Source organism: Prionailurus viverrinus, chromosome A1 (assembly GCF_022837055.1).
Source record: "Prionailurus viverrinus isolate Anna chromosome A1, UM_Priviv_1.0, whole genome shotgun sequence".
In the NCBI taxonomy this organism is placed as follows: Eukaryota; Metazoa; Chordata; class Mammalia; order Carnivora; family Felidae; genus Prionailurus; species Prionailurus viverrinus.
The window spans coordinates 189814593-189832452 of record NC_062561.1 but is presented as its reverse complement, the minus strand read 5'-3'; the positions used below and the strand labels follow the sequence as shown (position 1 = coordinate 189832452).

Genomic DNA, 17860 nt, shown 5'->3' with positions numbered 1-17860 from the left:
AGGTTGTGTCCAGTGTTCTGCTGAAGGTCACATGGTCATGTAGCAGGGCTGACCAGGCCCAGGGCCCAGTCTCCTGGTTCCCGGTCCTGAGCTCTTTAGGTAGAACATTTGATATGTTTGTAGCGGCTAGATTCCCCATAAAAAAGGATTGTCCTGGAGAATGTCCTTCCAAGATAAAAACTCTTCATTGAAATTCAACTTAATTGGATGCTAAGAGGTCATGTCAGGAAAGCACTGGGCATGCTGAGGGAACATCTGAGCTCTGCCCTAGGCTGGCCGGAAGTTTTGGGAAAGGTCTCCTGGTGTCTGTACTTATAAGTATGATTAATTATTTTTTCTTGGTTAGTGTTCATTAAATGCCCATTAAGTGTTTTGGTATCTCTAGATGAAAGACCCTGTAGGAGGACAAATAGTTATTAACCAACCACGTGCTATCCAGTATGGGCTCGTAATTCAAGATGATAGGTTTCAAATGTTGGCTGAGAATGATGGAATCTTTCCACCATTCCTCCAGGTCAGAAGCAGAGTAGAATAAGGGCTCCAGGAGACACTTAAAATAAGGACACTTAAAGCATCCCTATTATAATTACCTTGCCATTGCAAGGAAGCCCAGATATGTACATTTGGCTATTGAAGGTAGTAGAGACTGTACTCCTTCTCTCTGATCCCACCACTTGCTCTTTCCATGGGAGGCACCAAAGAGAAACTGGTAGGCTCTGCCCTTTCTTTGACTTCCCCTTCTCTATTGAGCCTTCCTGGGTGACTCTAGGTTACACTGATTCTTCTCCTTTGTTCTTACCCCAGGGTACCATATATACTGAACATTTTAGCATTTAGTGCTATTGAAGTTAACTTTTCATCGCTGCCTTCTAAGCTGTGCCAGGAATGGGCACTGTTTGGGGAAGGCAACCCAAGGTTGTCTGGATCTCCTCAACCCAAGGTTTTAGCACATATCCAGACATGTGACAAATCCTTTGCAAACACCAGGTCTGGACCTATGGGCTGGGATGCTCATGACTCTACCAGGTTGGTGCTTTATTTCATGACAGTTTGGGAGCAAGTAGAGTTGATTCCAGGATAGAAGGCGAAAGAAGCAAGAACATCCAACCCCTGAAGAGGGCATAATGCAGTTCAGTGCCCTTGCAGAGTTCCCCGTGGTCAGACCGCAGGGACATTCCCTGAGCTCAGCAAGACACCGACTTTGGGAGTCCTATAAAGGGAAAGGGCAACTCTGCAAAACTGGAAGTGAAATTGCTTCAAAGAAGGGCAATTCTTAAATGGCAGGGGAAAAGTAATGCAATCCTGGTAAATGCGGGAACAGGATACTTGAGTCAGCTGAGAAAGCCCAAAATATTATTGCAAAGAAGAATTATATTTTTATTAGTTCACTGTCAGAAATAAGTAAACAGAAAACAAATGAAATCACTTTACAGAAAGCACATTCATTACTTAAAAGTAGCACCTTAGTGATTGGCACTGTCCGGTCATATCCACCAGTCAGGTTCACTCATGCTGATGAGTAAGCAATTCTTGATTGTTTTCTTTGCAACTCTGTGTTTTCTTGCATGGCTATTAAAAAGCAGCTGGCAATTTTGACAATTTTGTTTGCTTGGCCGTACTATACTTGTTCTCCCTCTTGGATCCTAAGACCTTTTTACTTTCCAGACACTTCCAATGTCTCTGGGTCACTCTCCGATGTCTTACAGATAGATGGAGGTGGGGACTGCCAGGGTAGCTGAAGCTGAATTTCAATTTCAGTTATTTTTTTGGTCCTTTCTAAATTCAGGCATCCAACCGCCTCCCCCCCCAAAAAAAACCACCACCAACAACAAAAATAAAACAACTGAACTTGCTTAGAAGTGCAGGTGGTCCTGAATTGCTTTAGCAACACCACCTCAAGGAAATCTTCACGGACACAGGAACTAACATCTCGGTCACCAGAACCTTTTCAAATGGATTCATGTCTCCGTGCTTCTATTTAACTGTTTCTGTGTTCCCATCCATCACAAACATATTATTGGTGCTGGCATCAGAATACTGTGTTCTCACTGGTTGTCATAAAACTGATGCACTTGTAGTCTTGTTTGAAAAGTTGTCAGTATAAATAACACATAAATTCACATTTTGCATAATAGGGCCTATTCCTTACAGATCAGGTCCTGAGAGTATGAAACATACAATACATCTTGACACAGAAGTGTTCAATAACAATAAATTAATAAATACATAAATTACTTAAATATTTAAATAGCATTAAGGTCGGTGGCAACCTGCTAGCTAGAAAATCTATAAATAAAGTAGCTAATTGCTTCAGTGGGCATTTGGCATTTCAATGTAAAACTACTACAAAACATTATAATGATCCTTTGCAAAAAGCAAATTAGGTAGAAAATAACTTTTGGGGCCTATTCCATTGTCTCTTTAAAAACTTCTGCATAATATCTTCCACTTTTCCTCCAAGGTTTCATCCTGGGATTGGAACCTGAAAAAGAATACCAACAGTCTATGTGAATTAGAAATGTGGCAGCAAACCCTTCTTATTTCGCACAACATATTATTGGGGCAATGAGGTTTTAGGGATTCCATGTTAGAAGGGCCCAGCCTGCCCGTATGTGGTCTAGGATATGGCTGCTTTCAGTGTCCCCCCAGGGTGCCTAGGAGAAGGTTCTAAGTCCTGAAAAGAGCTTGCAAGCCCCCAGGGTGCCTAGGAGAAGGTTCTAAGTCCTGAAAACAGCTTGCAAGCCATTTTTGCTCTGACCCTTAGAGCAACAGGACCTATGTATGTTTTCTTTACTGCAGTATCTCTGTACCCAGCACAGTGCCTGGAACAATATGGGCATCAAATAAATATCTGTTAATGAACAAATGTATGTTTCTGACTCTAGTGACTATGTGCCAGGCACCCTGTCTCCCCTTTCTTCTCCTGCACTGCCCCCCACCAAAGCCCTGCACCTGGGTCCACTGAGTGTTCAGGTACGGGCTGGGCTTTGTGGGCCTGCTCACCTAACTGCAGGACACGGATGCCCAGTTGCTCCAGGATGAGCTATAGTAGCGGTCTCTGGCTTGCACGCGGATCTTGGCATCCTTGTGGCACACGACCTTGGCTGAGGTCTTGTCCACGGAGAGTCTGTCTTTCTGCAAAGCAGAGGGATGTCTTTGGCAATGCAGTCACAAGATGGGCTGGGCCTAGTTTTGCAACGCTTGGTCTCTCAAAACAAGTACACCTGGGTTTAAGGGCTCCACAGTTGCAATAAACAGTGGAGTTGTATAGAACTTGCGCCACCTACTGATAGAAGCTCTAAACACATTTTCTACCTCAGCCCAGAGGGAGGAATGGTTCCGTCCAGCTCACATCTTTCTAGCACAGCTACCTTGCCTGAAGGCCCAATGCATACTCAGTCTGTACTGGGCGATGGTGGGACTAGGGCAGATTTGCTATAGCTGCCCCCTGGATATTCCTAAATAGTATATCCTGATCCTTTTATCAGAAAACGTGCTGAAATCCAGGCATTGTTTACTTTTATTTGTGTAATCACAGGAAAATGCTTTAGGCTCTATGTCTGAGTTTCGTCATTTATAAAAGAGGGATAATAATCATTCCTACCTCAAGACGTGTAAAAGTTAAAGGTAATCATCATGTAAAACTCTTAGTGAAGTCTTTCATCAGGTAGAAAGTATTCAGTAGATATTATCTATTAACGATATAAATCTTATGTAGGGAAGATACATATGAAGTTTTTAAATAATATTTAGGTAAAATTCACCCAGAATAGCCCTTCCCTCCTACAAAACATAATGTTCAGGGAGTGACTAAATGACTGAATTCCTTCTAAATGCTAAATACTATCCTGAATAAGGCCTTTATCCAGTGATTTCTAAAACCGGGGTCGAAGCAGTGTTGGGCTTTATAAAAGTGCATCTTGGACCTGGGAATTATGATGCCAAGGCAAGAAGTTTGAAAGCCATTGTCATAGCCTGTGTGAACACTAACATTCTGTTCAATAAGATAATTTCACCATCTGTGGAACAGCTGGGAATTATCCATTTTGGGTGAGACATAGCATGAATGTTCTATCATTCATTACACTTGCTAAATTCAAGCAATAATTTTAGGTGCCTCGAGCCCAGATTTCCTATATGGGGATCAATTCTGAGTGCAAGAATTAATGACGAACCATACTGGAGGCAATAGTAGCGTGGTTCGGTGCAGGCCATTTGCGTCCCCTAGACTGAATTCCGTGGTTCTGATCCTTCCTCTTTCCTAGCTGAGTAACTTTGAGCAAGTCATTTAACCTCTCTGAGCTTCCATGACTCCACGAGTGAAGTGGTGATAATACTGCCTGGCTTTGCAGGGTTACCTTAAGGATTCAGTGAGATATGCATGTGAAACCCTCAGCGCAGTCTCAGGCACTTAGAAAGTGCTAGATAAATGTTAGTTACTGGTATCCTCATCCCCTGGATGTGCATAAAACTGAATACATGGAGCCTGGATCACATCTTACCTTTTCTCTGTTGTTCTTGCCCTGGACCTGTACGCCAAATGTTAAGGAGAAGTAGGAATGTGGGGTGCTCCAGGTGTCAGGGTATTCCCAGCTCACTTCCACATGCCGAGAATTTTTTAATGGCTTCAGTTGCAGGTTCTTGGGCGGGTCCGGTTTGACTGTGGAAGAATCCAAAGAAACACCCTTTATTTTCCTAATGGGGCTCTTTGGTGTATGGTGTATGGTGTTTGGCTTCTGAACCGACTTTCACCTTTGACCAGTTGTGAGTCCATAGGTAGTTACTTCACTTCTCGGGGCACCTGTTGGCAGACATGAGGCACCCCTGCTGCTGGTGCCTGTGGAAGGCGGCCACAGCCTCTGTGGCTGACCCCTAGAGAGGCTCAGAATCCTCACCACTGCACAATCAGATGAGCCATAGCAGTGGAACCACCTCTGCATAGTGCTCAGAAGAAATTTTGTAGAGACAAGACTCATATCTGGGCTACGTGGTGAAGGACCACCCTCTCTGTGGTCAATATGCCTCTTTGCACTGAACTTGGAGCTGAGTGGAGCCCCTTGCTGGGGATGAGATGAGAGAATTTCCACTTAGTGCTCTTTCTGTTGTCTTTTCATGGCAGCTGGCACTGACTCGTCTTGCAGCAGTTATCAAATTGTCTCTATGCTCATTCATTCATTCAATAAATGATGACTGAGCACCCGTCACATGCCAGTCACTAACTAGACTGTGCACAGAGGATACAGTAGCGAGTATCACGGAAGACTCTAGACCCTTGTCTAGACAAGGGCAGAGGAGACATTCTATGGGATGTCCAAATCCCAAAGACCATGGTTCCTGGTAGATGCTTTTCAAATATTCTTCTATTATTAACATAACTGACATTTTTCTTTTTTCCTTTAGAACTCAGCTAAATGTCACCTCCAAGAGACCTTCCCTGGCCATCCTATGTAAATGCAAACCTTTCCCTACCCACCAAGGGCAGTCTCTCCACAAATGCTAGAGCAAGTTCTGTGGTTTTATACATTTTACTTCATGATGAAAATTCAGTGGATAAATGGCAAAGGAAATGACAAATGGCAAAAGCTCCATCTGCAAATTAAAAAAATCGATGTCCATTTCGGAGGGTCTTATATTCCAATAAAGAAGACTCTTTTCCAATCTGGAGAAAGATTGGTTGGGAATAACCACAATTAGTATGGAAGCCTGGTATGGTATGGTATGCTTGAGGGGCTCCTCCTAGGTTCCCTGTGGAAGCTTCCTGGACAGCAGAATAGCAGAATACAAGTATAGCCAAGAGTCTACTTATTCTTTCCTTTTTTTATGTATATTTATTTATTTTGTGTGTGTGTGTGTGTGTGTGTGTGTGAGAGAGAGAGAGAGAGAGAGAGGAGACAGAGAGAGGAGAGAGAGAGAGGAGAGAGAAAGGAGAGAGAGAATCCCAAGCAGGCTCCACACTGTCAGCAGGGAGCCAGATGCAGGGCTCGAACTCATGAACTGTGAGATCATGACCTGAGCCGAAATCAATAGTCGGTTGCTTAACTGACTGAGCCACCCAGGTGCCCCAAGAGCCTACTTTTTTCTAGTGGGGCAGGACTGGGTCTGAATTGTTATCTGTGAGATCTGGGGCAACTTATTTAACCTGTGTAAGACTCAATTTTCTCTTCCTTAAAATGCAGACAATAGTATCTACATTGTACACTTTGGGGGGGGTTAGAATAAAAGAGATAATGCATGTAAACCCCTTACCTCAGTGCATGGGGCATTGTGCACATGTGACAAATGGCATTTATCCTTAGTAAGTACGTATAATCAAGCAAACTCACTGATGTCCCTGATGAAGAAGCTGCTGGTGTAGTTTTCGTACTTGAGCTTGTGAACAGCGTCCACCACGACTTCAATGGGTAGGCTCTCCTCGGCAGCCGGGCAGGCACTGCCCTCCTGACACTCCACTGTGTACTTCTTATAATCCCTGTTGTCCACTCTGACCTTCTCTGCTGAGAGTGTCGCTGCTCCACAAGTCACCCCTTGGGGGTCAGAGGAGCTGAAGTCAAAGACAGACATTACCCTGTGTCACACAATTGTGGGTGAGTTTCTTTTTTTTTTTTTTTTTTTTTTTTTTTTTTTTTTTTTTTATTAATGAAATTTATTGACAAATTGGTTTCCATACAACACCCAGTGCTCATCCCAAAAGGTGCCCTCCTCAATTGTGGGTGAGTTTCTAGGGGCTGGAGCCAGGCAGCTGTTTGAGGACACAATTTCTCCAACTGGTTTGATTTCTCCTAAGGGGGTAAGAATCTGCCCTCCCCATGAGAACAAGCTTTGCTTCAAGAGGTGGTACAAATATTTAGAGACAGCTCTGCATTTACATGCCTCTGGCCTAAACGAATCCAGAAATTTCTAGATCCAAATTCTAATCTCCTTATTAGAATTTTAAATTCGTTTTTCTCATTCTAATTACCCAATCAACACATGCTAATGATAAAAAATTAAAAAGATAAAAATGTGTATAAATGAAACGTGTGTGCCTCTTTCAACCCTAATCTCACTCCCCAAATAGAAATACTATTCATAGCTTGTTGTGTCCCTCCAGACCTTAGTCTATGAATATTCAGACCAATCATATATCCACATGTATATATGCATTCACACATATTTTGTCTATATACACAGACAATGCTTTTATTTTCCATTAAATAGGATCCTACTATACATATATATATATGGTTTGTAACCATCTCTTCCCCCTCGGAACATATGGAGAGCGTTCCATGACAGACCACACAGATTGGGTTATCCATTCTGATGAATGCATGTTAAGCTGGAGGATAATGTACCACGCTTTATTTAGCTTTTCCCCTGCTGATTACCAAAACCATTACAATGAACACTGGCTTCCATGTCTCTGTGCCCTTGTATAAGCATCCTTTTAGTATGGATTTTCATCTTAAAGATGGAAAAGGAAGACTCCAGAGGTTAATTTGCTCAGTTAATCACCTGGGGTTTGCTCTGTTACCCTGCCTTGTTCAGGAACCTAGATGGTGAGTGAGGGAAGTCACACAGACCGGCTAACATAGGTTCGGTATCCATGGAAACTGGTTTCTTAGGGGAAGTCCAAGTGTATTGGACAAACAACGAACTTTAGATTAGTGACGTCAGCAGAGGGAAAAGGAGTTGAAATGGCCCTGAGAAAATTTCTGGAGGCCTCAGAGTTTTGGAGTCGGCTTCAGGGCTTTCAAGATCTGTGTCTGAGAGCTTTTGTTTCTCTTTTCATCTCAGGGTGCAATTTTGGCAAGTCATTTGTAGCTTCGATTTCCCCTTTTATGCCTCCCCATGGTGCCGTGAGCCTTAATGAAGCATTGCCAGGCAATCTGGATGAGTGGGTTCAAACACAGCAGAGGCTATTCTCAGGCCCCAATAATGTCCTGTTCTAACCTACACATTTGTTCAGGTGATTAGCTTAAATCTCCATGTTCTTTTCCCAATTTAGGCAAGAGGGGGTGTTGAAAAAATACAGGTTTGACTGTGTTTTCTCACTTATCATTAACTGATAGGCCATTGCTAGGTTGCCCTTATTTTCTTAATGAAATAGTTGTCACAAAATGCTAAGAGATCAGAGTGGTTTCACTTACCCTCTGCTGCTTTTGACAGTGAATTTCAAATCGGTACTGATTGCCGTCAGCCACCAGCAGGTGAAACGTCCAGAATAATTCTTTGCCTCACATTTTAGAAAGATCTTATTTTTGGATTCTGGATTTGAAAAGAACAAAAATTCAACATTTAGAAGTTTTCTTTCAGGTAGATCTTAATTGTGATGAACCACAGGCCACCAAGTGGTACAGGAGTGAAGATCTTCCATTTATTTCCTTGGAAAATGATGCTGCTTCCCTGACAGGCAGTTCAGCGAGGACTGGGAATGTGTCAGTAGGATGCTGATTCTGCAGAGTATACTTTCAACCTGATATATCAGAGGGAGGGATTAAATTTGGCAAGGCTGCCATCCCAGAGCTGAGTTATGAACTATACACATTGGTTAATTTCCATTAACCATTTAAAAAGAACTTCAGAAAAACCAACCAGATTCACCACGAAAATCTCTGAACATGAGATTTGGATGGTTGAATACTCAAAGTGTCTAAGAAAGCAAAGAAAAACAGGTGCTGGGTGGTTTCAGCAAGGGATTTACATTAAATTTTTTTTTTTTTTATTTTTTATGGGGCAAAAGAGAAAACACCATCTGAGGGAATGGGATTACCTTTCTGTTCCCTTAAGATATCAGTGGACCAAATTCCATCTTCCTTTTTGTGTATCAGGAGGAACGAATGGCTCAGAACCTCGCCTCCTTTATGACAGGTATACTGGCCAGCATCTGCAAATTCTTTGACTTGGATGGTCAGAGTTTTACCAGCGCCTAGGACTTCACTGCTCTGGTCAGAGGTCCAGGTGATGTCATCTTCTTCAGGAGTATTGCAGGTGAGGACCACCATTTCTCCGGGGGCATCAGGGTGCCAGTCCAACTCTACAACATAAACTGGAGAGCACAGGGAGTGGAGAACAGGACTGTGAACAACGTGAACTTGGGACTGGGTTTTATGAACCACCTGTGCATTTGCACTGCAGAAAAGCACAGCCTTGCTTGTAACAGCAAATACTTGCTGAGATGATCTCAGGTGACTGGGCCCTACTTGGGCTCCAGGTCATGAAGAGACAACAAAGAGTAGTTTGTTTGTTTAATTTTTATTTATTTTGAGAGAGAGAGAGAGAGAGAATGAATGGTGGAGGGGCAGAGAGAGACAGAGATTGAATCCCAAGCCTGCCAGTGCAGAGCCCAACGCGGGGCTCAAACTCACCAACTGTGAGATCATGACCTGAGCTGAAATCATGAGTCGGACCCTTAACCAACTGAGCCACCCAGGAGCCCTAAGACAAGCAAAGAGTTTTACAGCTGCCATCCACTCATTAACTGACGGGCTGTCTTCAATAATTAACTTCTGATTAGCTGGCAGATGGAGAAGGCCTTGATACACCAAAAATGCAAAGAGCACAAAACTCTTTACCAAAGACCTGGTGGAGGTAAGAACCTTCCAGCACAACTTTGGTTTCATAGGGAATAAGGCAGGGCACAGAAATGTCAAGAAAGACTGACCAGCACTGAAATCCTGTCCCCACGAATTGGCTAAGGGATTTGGAATGAGGTACTTAATCACCATGAGCCTCAGTTTCCTCAACAGTGAAATGACAATAATAACATCTATGTCGTAGGTTTGGCTATGAGGATTAAATAAAAAACAAACATATAAAGCACTTAGCACTGTGCCTACCACAGTAAACTCAGTGTTTGTTATTGTTATTCAGAGACCAAAGGGTCAGATGACTGCACAGAGAAACTGTCCTACAATTTTCCAAGGGCATTTAAGGATTTAGTCCCTACTGTGCAAAACTCACCAACAGAGATTTTCATTCCACTTTTAAAAACAATTTTACACCCTTATGAAGCAGTTCAGTAGATCCCGGTCTTCCCATTTCATACCGAAACCAACAGGCCAAGCAAGGTTACATCAAGTTAGAAACACAAGAGCTGTAGCTCAGGCCTTCTATCTCGTTGACTTTGCACTGGATCTCAAATATGAGTATCCAAACTCGCACCTGAGGAATGGCTTAGTAGAGTATTTCAATGAGTGTGCGACATCACAGCTTCATTCATTCACTCATGCATCACTTATTCATTAACTAGAATCATTCAATGCACTGGTTCCCCAAACCTGGTCATTCAGCCACCATTATCAGCAGCAGCACCGAGGAAACTGATAGATATCCAAATTCAGAGTTACCAAACCAGCCACTTTGGGATGGGCCTGGTGGTCTGTTATGCTCTCCATATGATTTTGATGCCCTCTCTAATTGGAGAGCCACACAGGTGAAGAGCCTGGATTTTGGAGTCACACAGGTCTGAGTTTAGATTCAGCTCTGTATCTTATACTTGCCTGTGGCCTCAAGAGAGATATTCAATTACTCTAAGCTTGGGTGTCATCGTTTTTAAAATGAGCAAAATATTAGTGCTTGCTTCAGCAGGTTGAGACATGGATTATATAAGCCAATTCATACAACAGCTTAACGTAGTGCCCTTAAATGCTCTATAAATGGTGACTTTTATGGTTGGCGTCCAAATGTAAAGCATTGTGGGATATAAAGTTCTCACTTTAGATCCGAGGGATTTTTAACTACTGAATCGGTAACAAAACAAGAGGTAAAAAGTATTTGGGACCCAACTCTTTGGAAATGATTACCTATGTTGAAATAAAACCGTGTTTCACCTTTGGCTTTCTCTAGTTTTTCTTTGTTCTGCTGGAAATTGAACCACAGCAAGGCTATTTTGCTGTCACAGCTAAAACTCAGAAGGCCTAGAAGACCCTTACCCAAGAACAGGGGAAAACAACCACAAAGGGGAGCCTGATGAAGAGCATCTGGAACCTTGTACCTGGCTTTATCATCTCATCTGGTCTCCAAAGTCCTATGCCCTCTGTTTCTCACATGGACTTCCTGGAATTTCTGTGGTTTACCAAATTAGAAGTAACTTAAGGGTTTACTATGCGAGGGCCAAGTTTCCTGAGCTCACTAACTATACGAGGATTGATAGGAATTGACATAATCATCTAGCTCAGGCTTTTGCCTTTCCTCAAGGCAGGGTCTAAAACTCAAACCCTCCTCAGGCAGAGAGGAGATGACTGAATTCTTGTCTTCCCGAAAAGATTAAGAATAGAAGAATAGTCCCACATTCCTTTCGGGTACCCATTTTCCAGTGTGGTACTTTCCTGACTATCGAAAGATTATTTCTGGTCATCAGCGGAAATGTCTTCACTTGTAACTTACGCCTATTTCCTCCTGTTCTCCAAGCACATAGGAAACCATTGCTCTATGTCCTTATGTAAGACCTTCTTCAAATACTTAAATGCACAGGCTTTGAAGTGAGACAGAATTGGAATCAAGTCCCTGTACTATCCTTACCAAGTATGTGAAATTGGGGAAGTTGCTTAATCTCTGTAGCCTCTTTTCAACATCTCTAAAATGGGGTACAGACAGTCCCTATTTTATATGGATGTTGTGAGAATTAAACGAGAAACATTTGAGGTCTTTCAGGAACAACTAACAATCAGTTAATACATTACTTCGTGTGAGATAATAAAAGGATATAGTGAATTTCACTAACACCTATTCTATTATTCTAGTAATTTTTATTGGTCATCAGGATTATAAACAGGTTCTTTTGAATCATCATTGCCATCACTTTAAACAACCAAAACAATAGCAGCTAACATTGACTGTCACTGGACATCTGTTGTGCTGTTCCCTGAATTCACTGACACATTTAATCATCTGCATAGTAGACAACTCTTTGTGATCCCCAGGTCACAGTCGAGGAAACTCAGGCTTGGAGGTGACCCAGCTCAAGGTCACCTACCTGATAAGTGGCAGAATCAGCCTTTGAGCCCAAGTCAATGTGAGTCTAGTCAAGTGCATAGTCAGAGGTTAGTACTCTTGGTGCCAGCAGAGGGGGTGATATTGTGTGATGGAGCGGGGATGAGAGAACAGAGTTCTTATACTTTTCAAATCCTTCACTTTGGAATTTTAATTGAACGATACAGCCAGTTTTTAGTAATACTGGCAAAATCCATATATCTTTTCCCATCAGAGTCCACACAAAGCTCCTACTGTGGCATTTAATGTGAAGGCCAAACAACACAGACACCCTCAAAGGTGAAGGAAGGACAGACGGCCCCACACATTCCCAGGGATGCCACTCACTAGGAGGCCCCAAGGCTTGGTTTCCCCTTCTAGTCTGAGGTCCCCACACCGCCTGCCTGACAGTCCTGGCTTGGAATTCAGGGCCTCCCCAGAGAAGGAGAGGCTGGTTACCGTTTTTCTCCAGTTCCCATATGGCCATGAGGGGAGGTGCCAGCAAAACCAGGGAAAACCAGGCGATGACCAGCTGCTGAGGATGCATCTGCAGGAGGTGGAGAAACAGAGGAGAAGAAGGAGAAAGAGAGAGAAGAGGAGGGAAAAGAGAAGAGACAATGTCAGCAGTTACTCAGTCACTTTGGAAACCATATTCATTCAATGTACCTTGGTTTTAATCTTGATTTGTCTCGTCAGATTCATACCACGTGAATTGCAGGAACCCTGTGCCAGTCTCTGAGTAAGAACATCTCCAAAGAGAGAACCACAGACTATCTGGAGCTGAAGGAGAACTGAGGCCAGCCATCTGATAGAATACTCTTTTTTTTTTTTTTTAATATTTATTATTTGAGAGAGAGAGAGAGACAGAGACAGAGAGGAAGCAGCGGAGGGGTAGAGAGAGGGGGAGACACAGAATTGGAGGCTCTGAGCTGCCAGCACAGAGCCCAACGTGGGGCTCGAACCCACAGACCACGAGATCGTGACCTGAGCTGAAGTCGGCCACCCAACCAACTGAGCCACCCAGGCGTCCCAGAATGTTCTCATTTTTAAGCTGAGAAACCTAAGGTGCAGAGAAGGAACATGACTTGTCTGGATCAACATTCAACCATTATTTACTTACTATGTACTTCCTATGTAAAGGGCATAGAGATAGAGTGGTTAGGAGAGAAAAAAAAAAAAGGATTTTGGGCCTGGGTCCTGTCTTCTAGGAGCAAATACTTTCATTCAACAAATATTTATGATCCAAGTTATGGCAGCCACCTGGCAGCCAGGTTTAGTTTCTCTCCTTGTTTAGATTGTAACTGCTCCAAACTCAAAGGTTACTTCCTCTCACATAATGAAACAAGTGATTCTCAAATTTGAGCACACATCAGAGTAACCTGGAAGCCTTGCTAAAACACAGATGGCTGAGTTCCACCTACAGAGTGTCTGATTCAGCAGGTAGGGGTGAAGGGGGATGGAAGGAGGAGAGGGACCTCAGAATCTGCATTTCTTAAAAGTTTCCTGGTGAAGCTGATGTTGCTGGTCCAGGAATCACACTTTGAGAACTACTGGGTTAACCCATGTTTAGCGTCCACAGCTCTGAAAACCAAGATGTTCTTTGGAAGAAGGCCATGAAATATTGATATATCCACTCTGAAAAGTGAAATGTATAATTTTGTGCTAAATATCAGCTACCATCTTAGAGTAAAACTCAATCTAGATTGGGATCCAGGGTTTATGCAAATCTTCAGGACGTGAAGATTGTACCCTACTTCTGAATTAGGTAGAGATGGTGATTATTGAATTTCATTCTGAAACACCTCCATCCATCTCAGAGAGCACCAATGTTCTGCAGGAACATGTTTTCAGAAACCACTGAATAAATCATACAAATAATAAGACCCAAAATTTTTGGTCAGGGGGCACCTGGGTGGCTCAGTCGGTTAAGCGTCCGACTTCGGCTCAGGTCATGATCTCCTGGTTCATGGGTTCCAGCCTTTTATCAGGCTCTGTGCTGACAGCTCAGAGCCTGGAGCCTGCTTCAGATTCTGTGTCTCCCTCTCTCTGCCCTTCCCCTGCTTGTGCTCTCTCTCTCTCTCAAAAATAAATAAAACATTACAAAATTTTCAGCCAGATACCTTAAAAATGAACATCTTTTGGCTGGGGTGACTGAATATTGACAAATCACGGCTTTGTTAGAATTGCTGCTAATCCTAGGAGAACCTTGCCATGTGCTTTATTCAATCAGATTACAAAGGTTGAGAGTGGCAGATATGGGACTAGAAGTCAGGCCTTCCTGTACTGTCAGCACTTTGTCACTGCAGCATGGAGCTTTCACAGGCATGCCCATTAATCATGTCCAAGTTATGACTGTAACAATGTACTAGTTGCCACAGGGTATCAGTTAGTACATTCACAGGCTTGGAGTCCAGCAGACGGGCTTGAATTCTGCTTCCTCCACTTATAGTTGTGTGATGTTGCCCAAATGATCTCTGAGCCTCAGTCTCCTCGTCTATAAAATGGACATTATACCCATTTCAGAGGGTTGTTGACAGAATGCAATGAGATGACATATCATATTATAGAAGGCAGCCAATAACATGTTAGCTTGTACTTAGGTGAAGAGATAAAGGAAAAATGCGATATGTCTGTTTTGTATACAACAGCGGACAAAACCTTCCTGCTGGTTGTAGGGAAATGCCCTAGAGGTATTGTAATTACATAGGCCTGTAAAGCCCAGATGCCGGCACTCTGGGCAGGGAAATAACAGAGATTCCTGGCATCTCGTGGTGATTCTTTTGCACTATCTTAATGCTGGGATTTTCCCTTTGGCTATATGCCTGGCACTTCCTCTTGGGGCCTTAGATGTGTTTGAGAATTTCAGGTGAACTGCACTTCACGATCAAGGGAGCCTTGGTGATGATTCTAAGAAACAACTTGCATTTTAGTATCACCTACATTTTAAACCATGGAACACTGGCTGGATGGGGGGGGGGGAAGTGGTGGTGGGTCACTCTCTTAATCCAACCCAGGGAAATCCAAAAAGGGGGCAGCATGTATTTGCCCTGTTGTTCTCCAGATCAGCTGATATCAGAGAGCTATATTCCGCAGCCCACATTTCCTTGGCATGTTACATTTGAGAGTCTTGAGGATTAAACATTTTTTTCCATGTAATTTTGTAGGTTTTCTAAATTCTTGAAATCTTTGTATAAGGAACACAGGGACCCCAGGTCCTGTGGTATGGTTATGCTCCCTAAAGCTGGTGCCAACATGGGCATGCCCAGGACACTTGGGTGGGCATCTCGTTTGCAAGCTTTATTTTGTTACTTTTTAATTTAGAAAGAATTATTATTGGGTGCCTGGGTGGCTCAGTTGGTTAAGCGTCTGACTTTGGCTTAAGTCATGATCTCACGGTTTGTGAGTTCAAGCCCCGCGTCAGGCTCTGTGCTGACAGCTCAGCTGCTAGCGTTCTGTCGTGCTCTCTCTCTCTCTCTCTCTCTCTCTCTCTATCAAAAATAAACATTAAAAAAATAAAAAATAAAAAGAATTATTATTTAAAAATAAAAAGGCAAAATCACACAAAGCATGGGTAGCACCCCCAATTCTAGAGCCAGGCAGACCTGCATTGGCATCCCAGCCCTGCCACTTATTAGCTGTGTGACTCTAGGAAAGTCACTTGACTTATTTAAGTCTCACATTCAACCTGTAAAATGGACATCCTGTTGTGGTGAGGAGTTAATGAAATAATTCATGAAGGTATCCAGCAGGGTGCCCCAAGGAAGTCAGGACTCCTGGCTGTTTGCTCTCCCTGAATCCCACTCACAGCACTTTTTCCTGTGATTGCGGTAATACAGTTGTCGATGTTTGTCTTCTCTGCCACACTGAGCTCTCTGAGGGCAGGGATCATGTCTTTCTGACTCCACACTATACCTCCAGAGTCTAGCATAAACACTCTGGCCTCAAGGGATCTTATGAATTATTAGAGGAAAATGAATAAATGTACAGAAATCATCAGTTTTCAGATCCCAGTAAAAGGAACCCCAAGAGGTTGTCCAAATTCTTTCCAATATCTTGAAGTTCCTTATCTGATGGAAGTGGGCCATCAGCGGGGGTTTGATAATCTCTTGGTCAAAATGATATTGTAACCTGATCGTTATTTTTTTTAACCTGAAAAACTGTTGCACACGATTTACCTGGGCAACCATAAGACACTAATAGAGTATAATCTTTTGTTTTCCTCCTCACAGATTTTAAAACCCTTCGGCAAATACTTTTAAACAATGCGGCTGCTTTTCATTTTTAAAGTAGCTTCGAAGTTAATCCAAAAAAATCTGGATAACCCAGACTCCAGTCTGCTTGACTGTTCCAACTATCTATTAAGCCCAACACAAAGTTTGCTCTGCAACTTTCAATTATGAGGTGTAAGTATGAATTCAATTGTTTATTGAATTCATTATGGCTTAATGAACGAACAGCTTTAAAAAAGTTTACAGTCCTAACAGAGGCACCACTCACTTGATACAATTTAACTGGTGGGCATTAAAATTGAGGAACATTCTTTTATGTACACACTACTCTCAGACAAGACAAAACAAGCCCTTCTATCAAATGTGCATTCATTTGCAGACTCTCGTGTACAATTATTATTACTTGACTTTTAAAATTAAGACCTGATACATCAGTCCCCAAAATACTGACTTTTCACTAGTGTCCCGGAAGGTAAGCCACCAGGAATGCCTCCAGAAATCCACACACTCCTGGTAGCTTGCCAGGGGTAGGGGTACCACTCAAATGGTGCTACCCCGGACAGCCTGCGGGCCTGTGGAAAGCTAGAAGGGGCCAAGGAAGTGCTTACCTTGCTTCTGGGCAGGCTGCAGAGTTTTCTGGGTCTGAAACTTGTCTCTTCTTCTTCTGCTGCTGCTGCTGTTGCTGCTGTTGTTGCTACTGGGGCTTATATACCCTCTCCTACCAAGCTTTCTGATGGAAACTTAAACTAGAAACTGACTTGTTCAAGTTGCAACACTGAAAACAACTCTCAAAACCTTCTGGGGGAATTTCAAGAAGTTCCTTTTTTTTTTTTTCCCCATGTGTATCAATAATGCTGAGGGAACACAAGCATCAAAATCCCAGGTAATGAACTAAGAGGAAGTGACTTTTGGGTGGGGAAAAAGGAAGGAGATGGGATGCTCACTTCTTTCTGTTGACATCAGGGTCAATGGGCTTAAAGCCTGCCTGCAGCAGGCAGCCTCCACAGACAGGAGAAGGAAGGCCAAGGAGAGTTCACACAGGAGGCCAGGTTCAGGTCAGAATCAAGCAATTGAAAGCCAGAGGGTCCAAAAGCAAACTGTATGGTTCTTCTGAAGTCAATGAGAATGAGATGAAGGGCAAAAGACTTAGTATATTTGAGGTTCCCCTCTTCCACATTATTCCTTCAACATCTGGATTTCAGAAACATCCCATTACTACCCATTGTGGCTTCATGCACCACACACGCGCCTGTACATTTATACAGGCACAGCCATGGGAAGATGGTAAAAATGTGTATTACTAGTAAGACTCAAATATGGAGGGATACAGCTCATGCTCATAGGTAATTGCTCACAGACAGGTGGGGACAGAAAGTGAAATATCCACAGTCAGGGATATAGACAACCTATGCCACACTCAAGGCACACACCGGACTATAACCTCACACTCCTATGCACACAAAACCATAGAGCCCTAGGAGCTCTATACCGATGCACAGAATTAGCAGAATTAGCTAGAAATTCCTAGAGGAATTTAACATTGTTAAGAGGAGTGAAAGGTGAACACGGTGTTAGACACCCACAACCATTCTGCACAAGAGCCGCAACAGAAACACTAGCTGGAACACCAACACCAAGTACAAGCCCACAAATGCACGCCGATAGATACAGGCCGTACC

The 17860-nt window shown here is 43.0% G+C and overlaps 1 protein-coding gene across 1 annotated transcript; it reads right to left on the bottom strand.

Annotated features, from left to right (window-relative positions):
- Positions 1 to 1389: 1389 nt before the first annotated feature.
- Positions 1390 to 17017, bottom strand: IL12B (interleukin 12B). The gene is made up of 8 exons (XM_047826734.1): positions 16790 to 17017; positions 12412 to 12499; positions 8753 to 9028; positions 8130 to 8247; positions 6324 to 6541; positions 4503 to 4660; positions 3004 to 3135; positions 1390 to 2482 (listed from the first exon to the last, which is right to left on the bottom strand). Exons 2-7 carry the CDS (start codon positions 12497 to 12499, stop codon positions 3004 to 3006), a joined length of 990 nt encoding a protein of 329 aa, XP_047682690.1. The 5' UTR covers positions 16790 to 17017; the 3' UTR covers positions 1390 to 2482.
- Positions 17018 to 17860: the final 843 nt, after the last annotated feature.

Excerpts from the sequence above, each read along its gene's own strand:
- IL12B (XM_047826734.1), bottom strand. The coding sequence starts at position 12,499 with ATGCATCCTCAGCAGCTGGTCATCGCCTGGTTTTCCCTGGTTTTGCTG. Across the intron at positions 9,029-12,411 it reads ATGGGAACTGGAGAAAAACG|TTTATGTTGTAGAGTTGGAC; the intron begins GTAACCAGCCTC and ends TGTGCTCTCCAG. Across the intron at positions 4,661-6,323 it reads CTTCTTCATCAGGGACATCA|TCAAACCGGACCCGCCCAAG; the intron begins GTGAGTTTGCTT and ends ATTCTTCCACAG.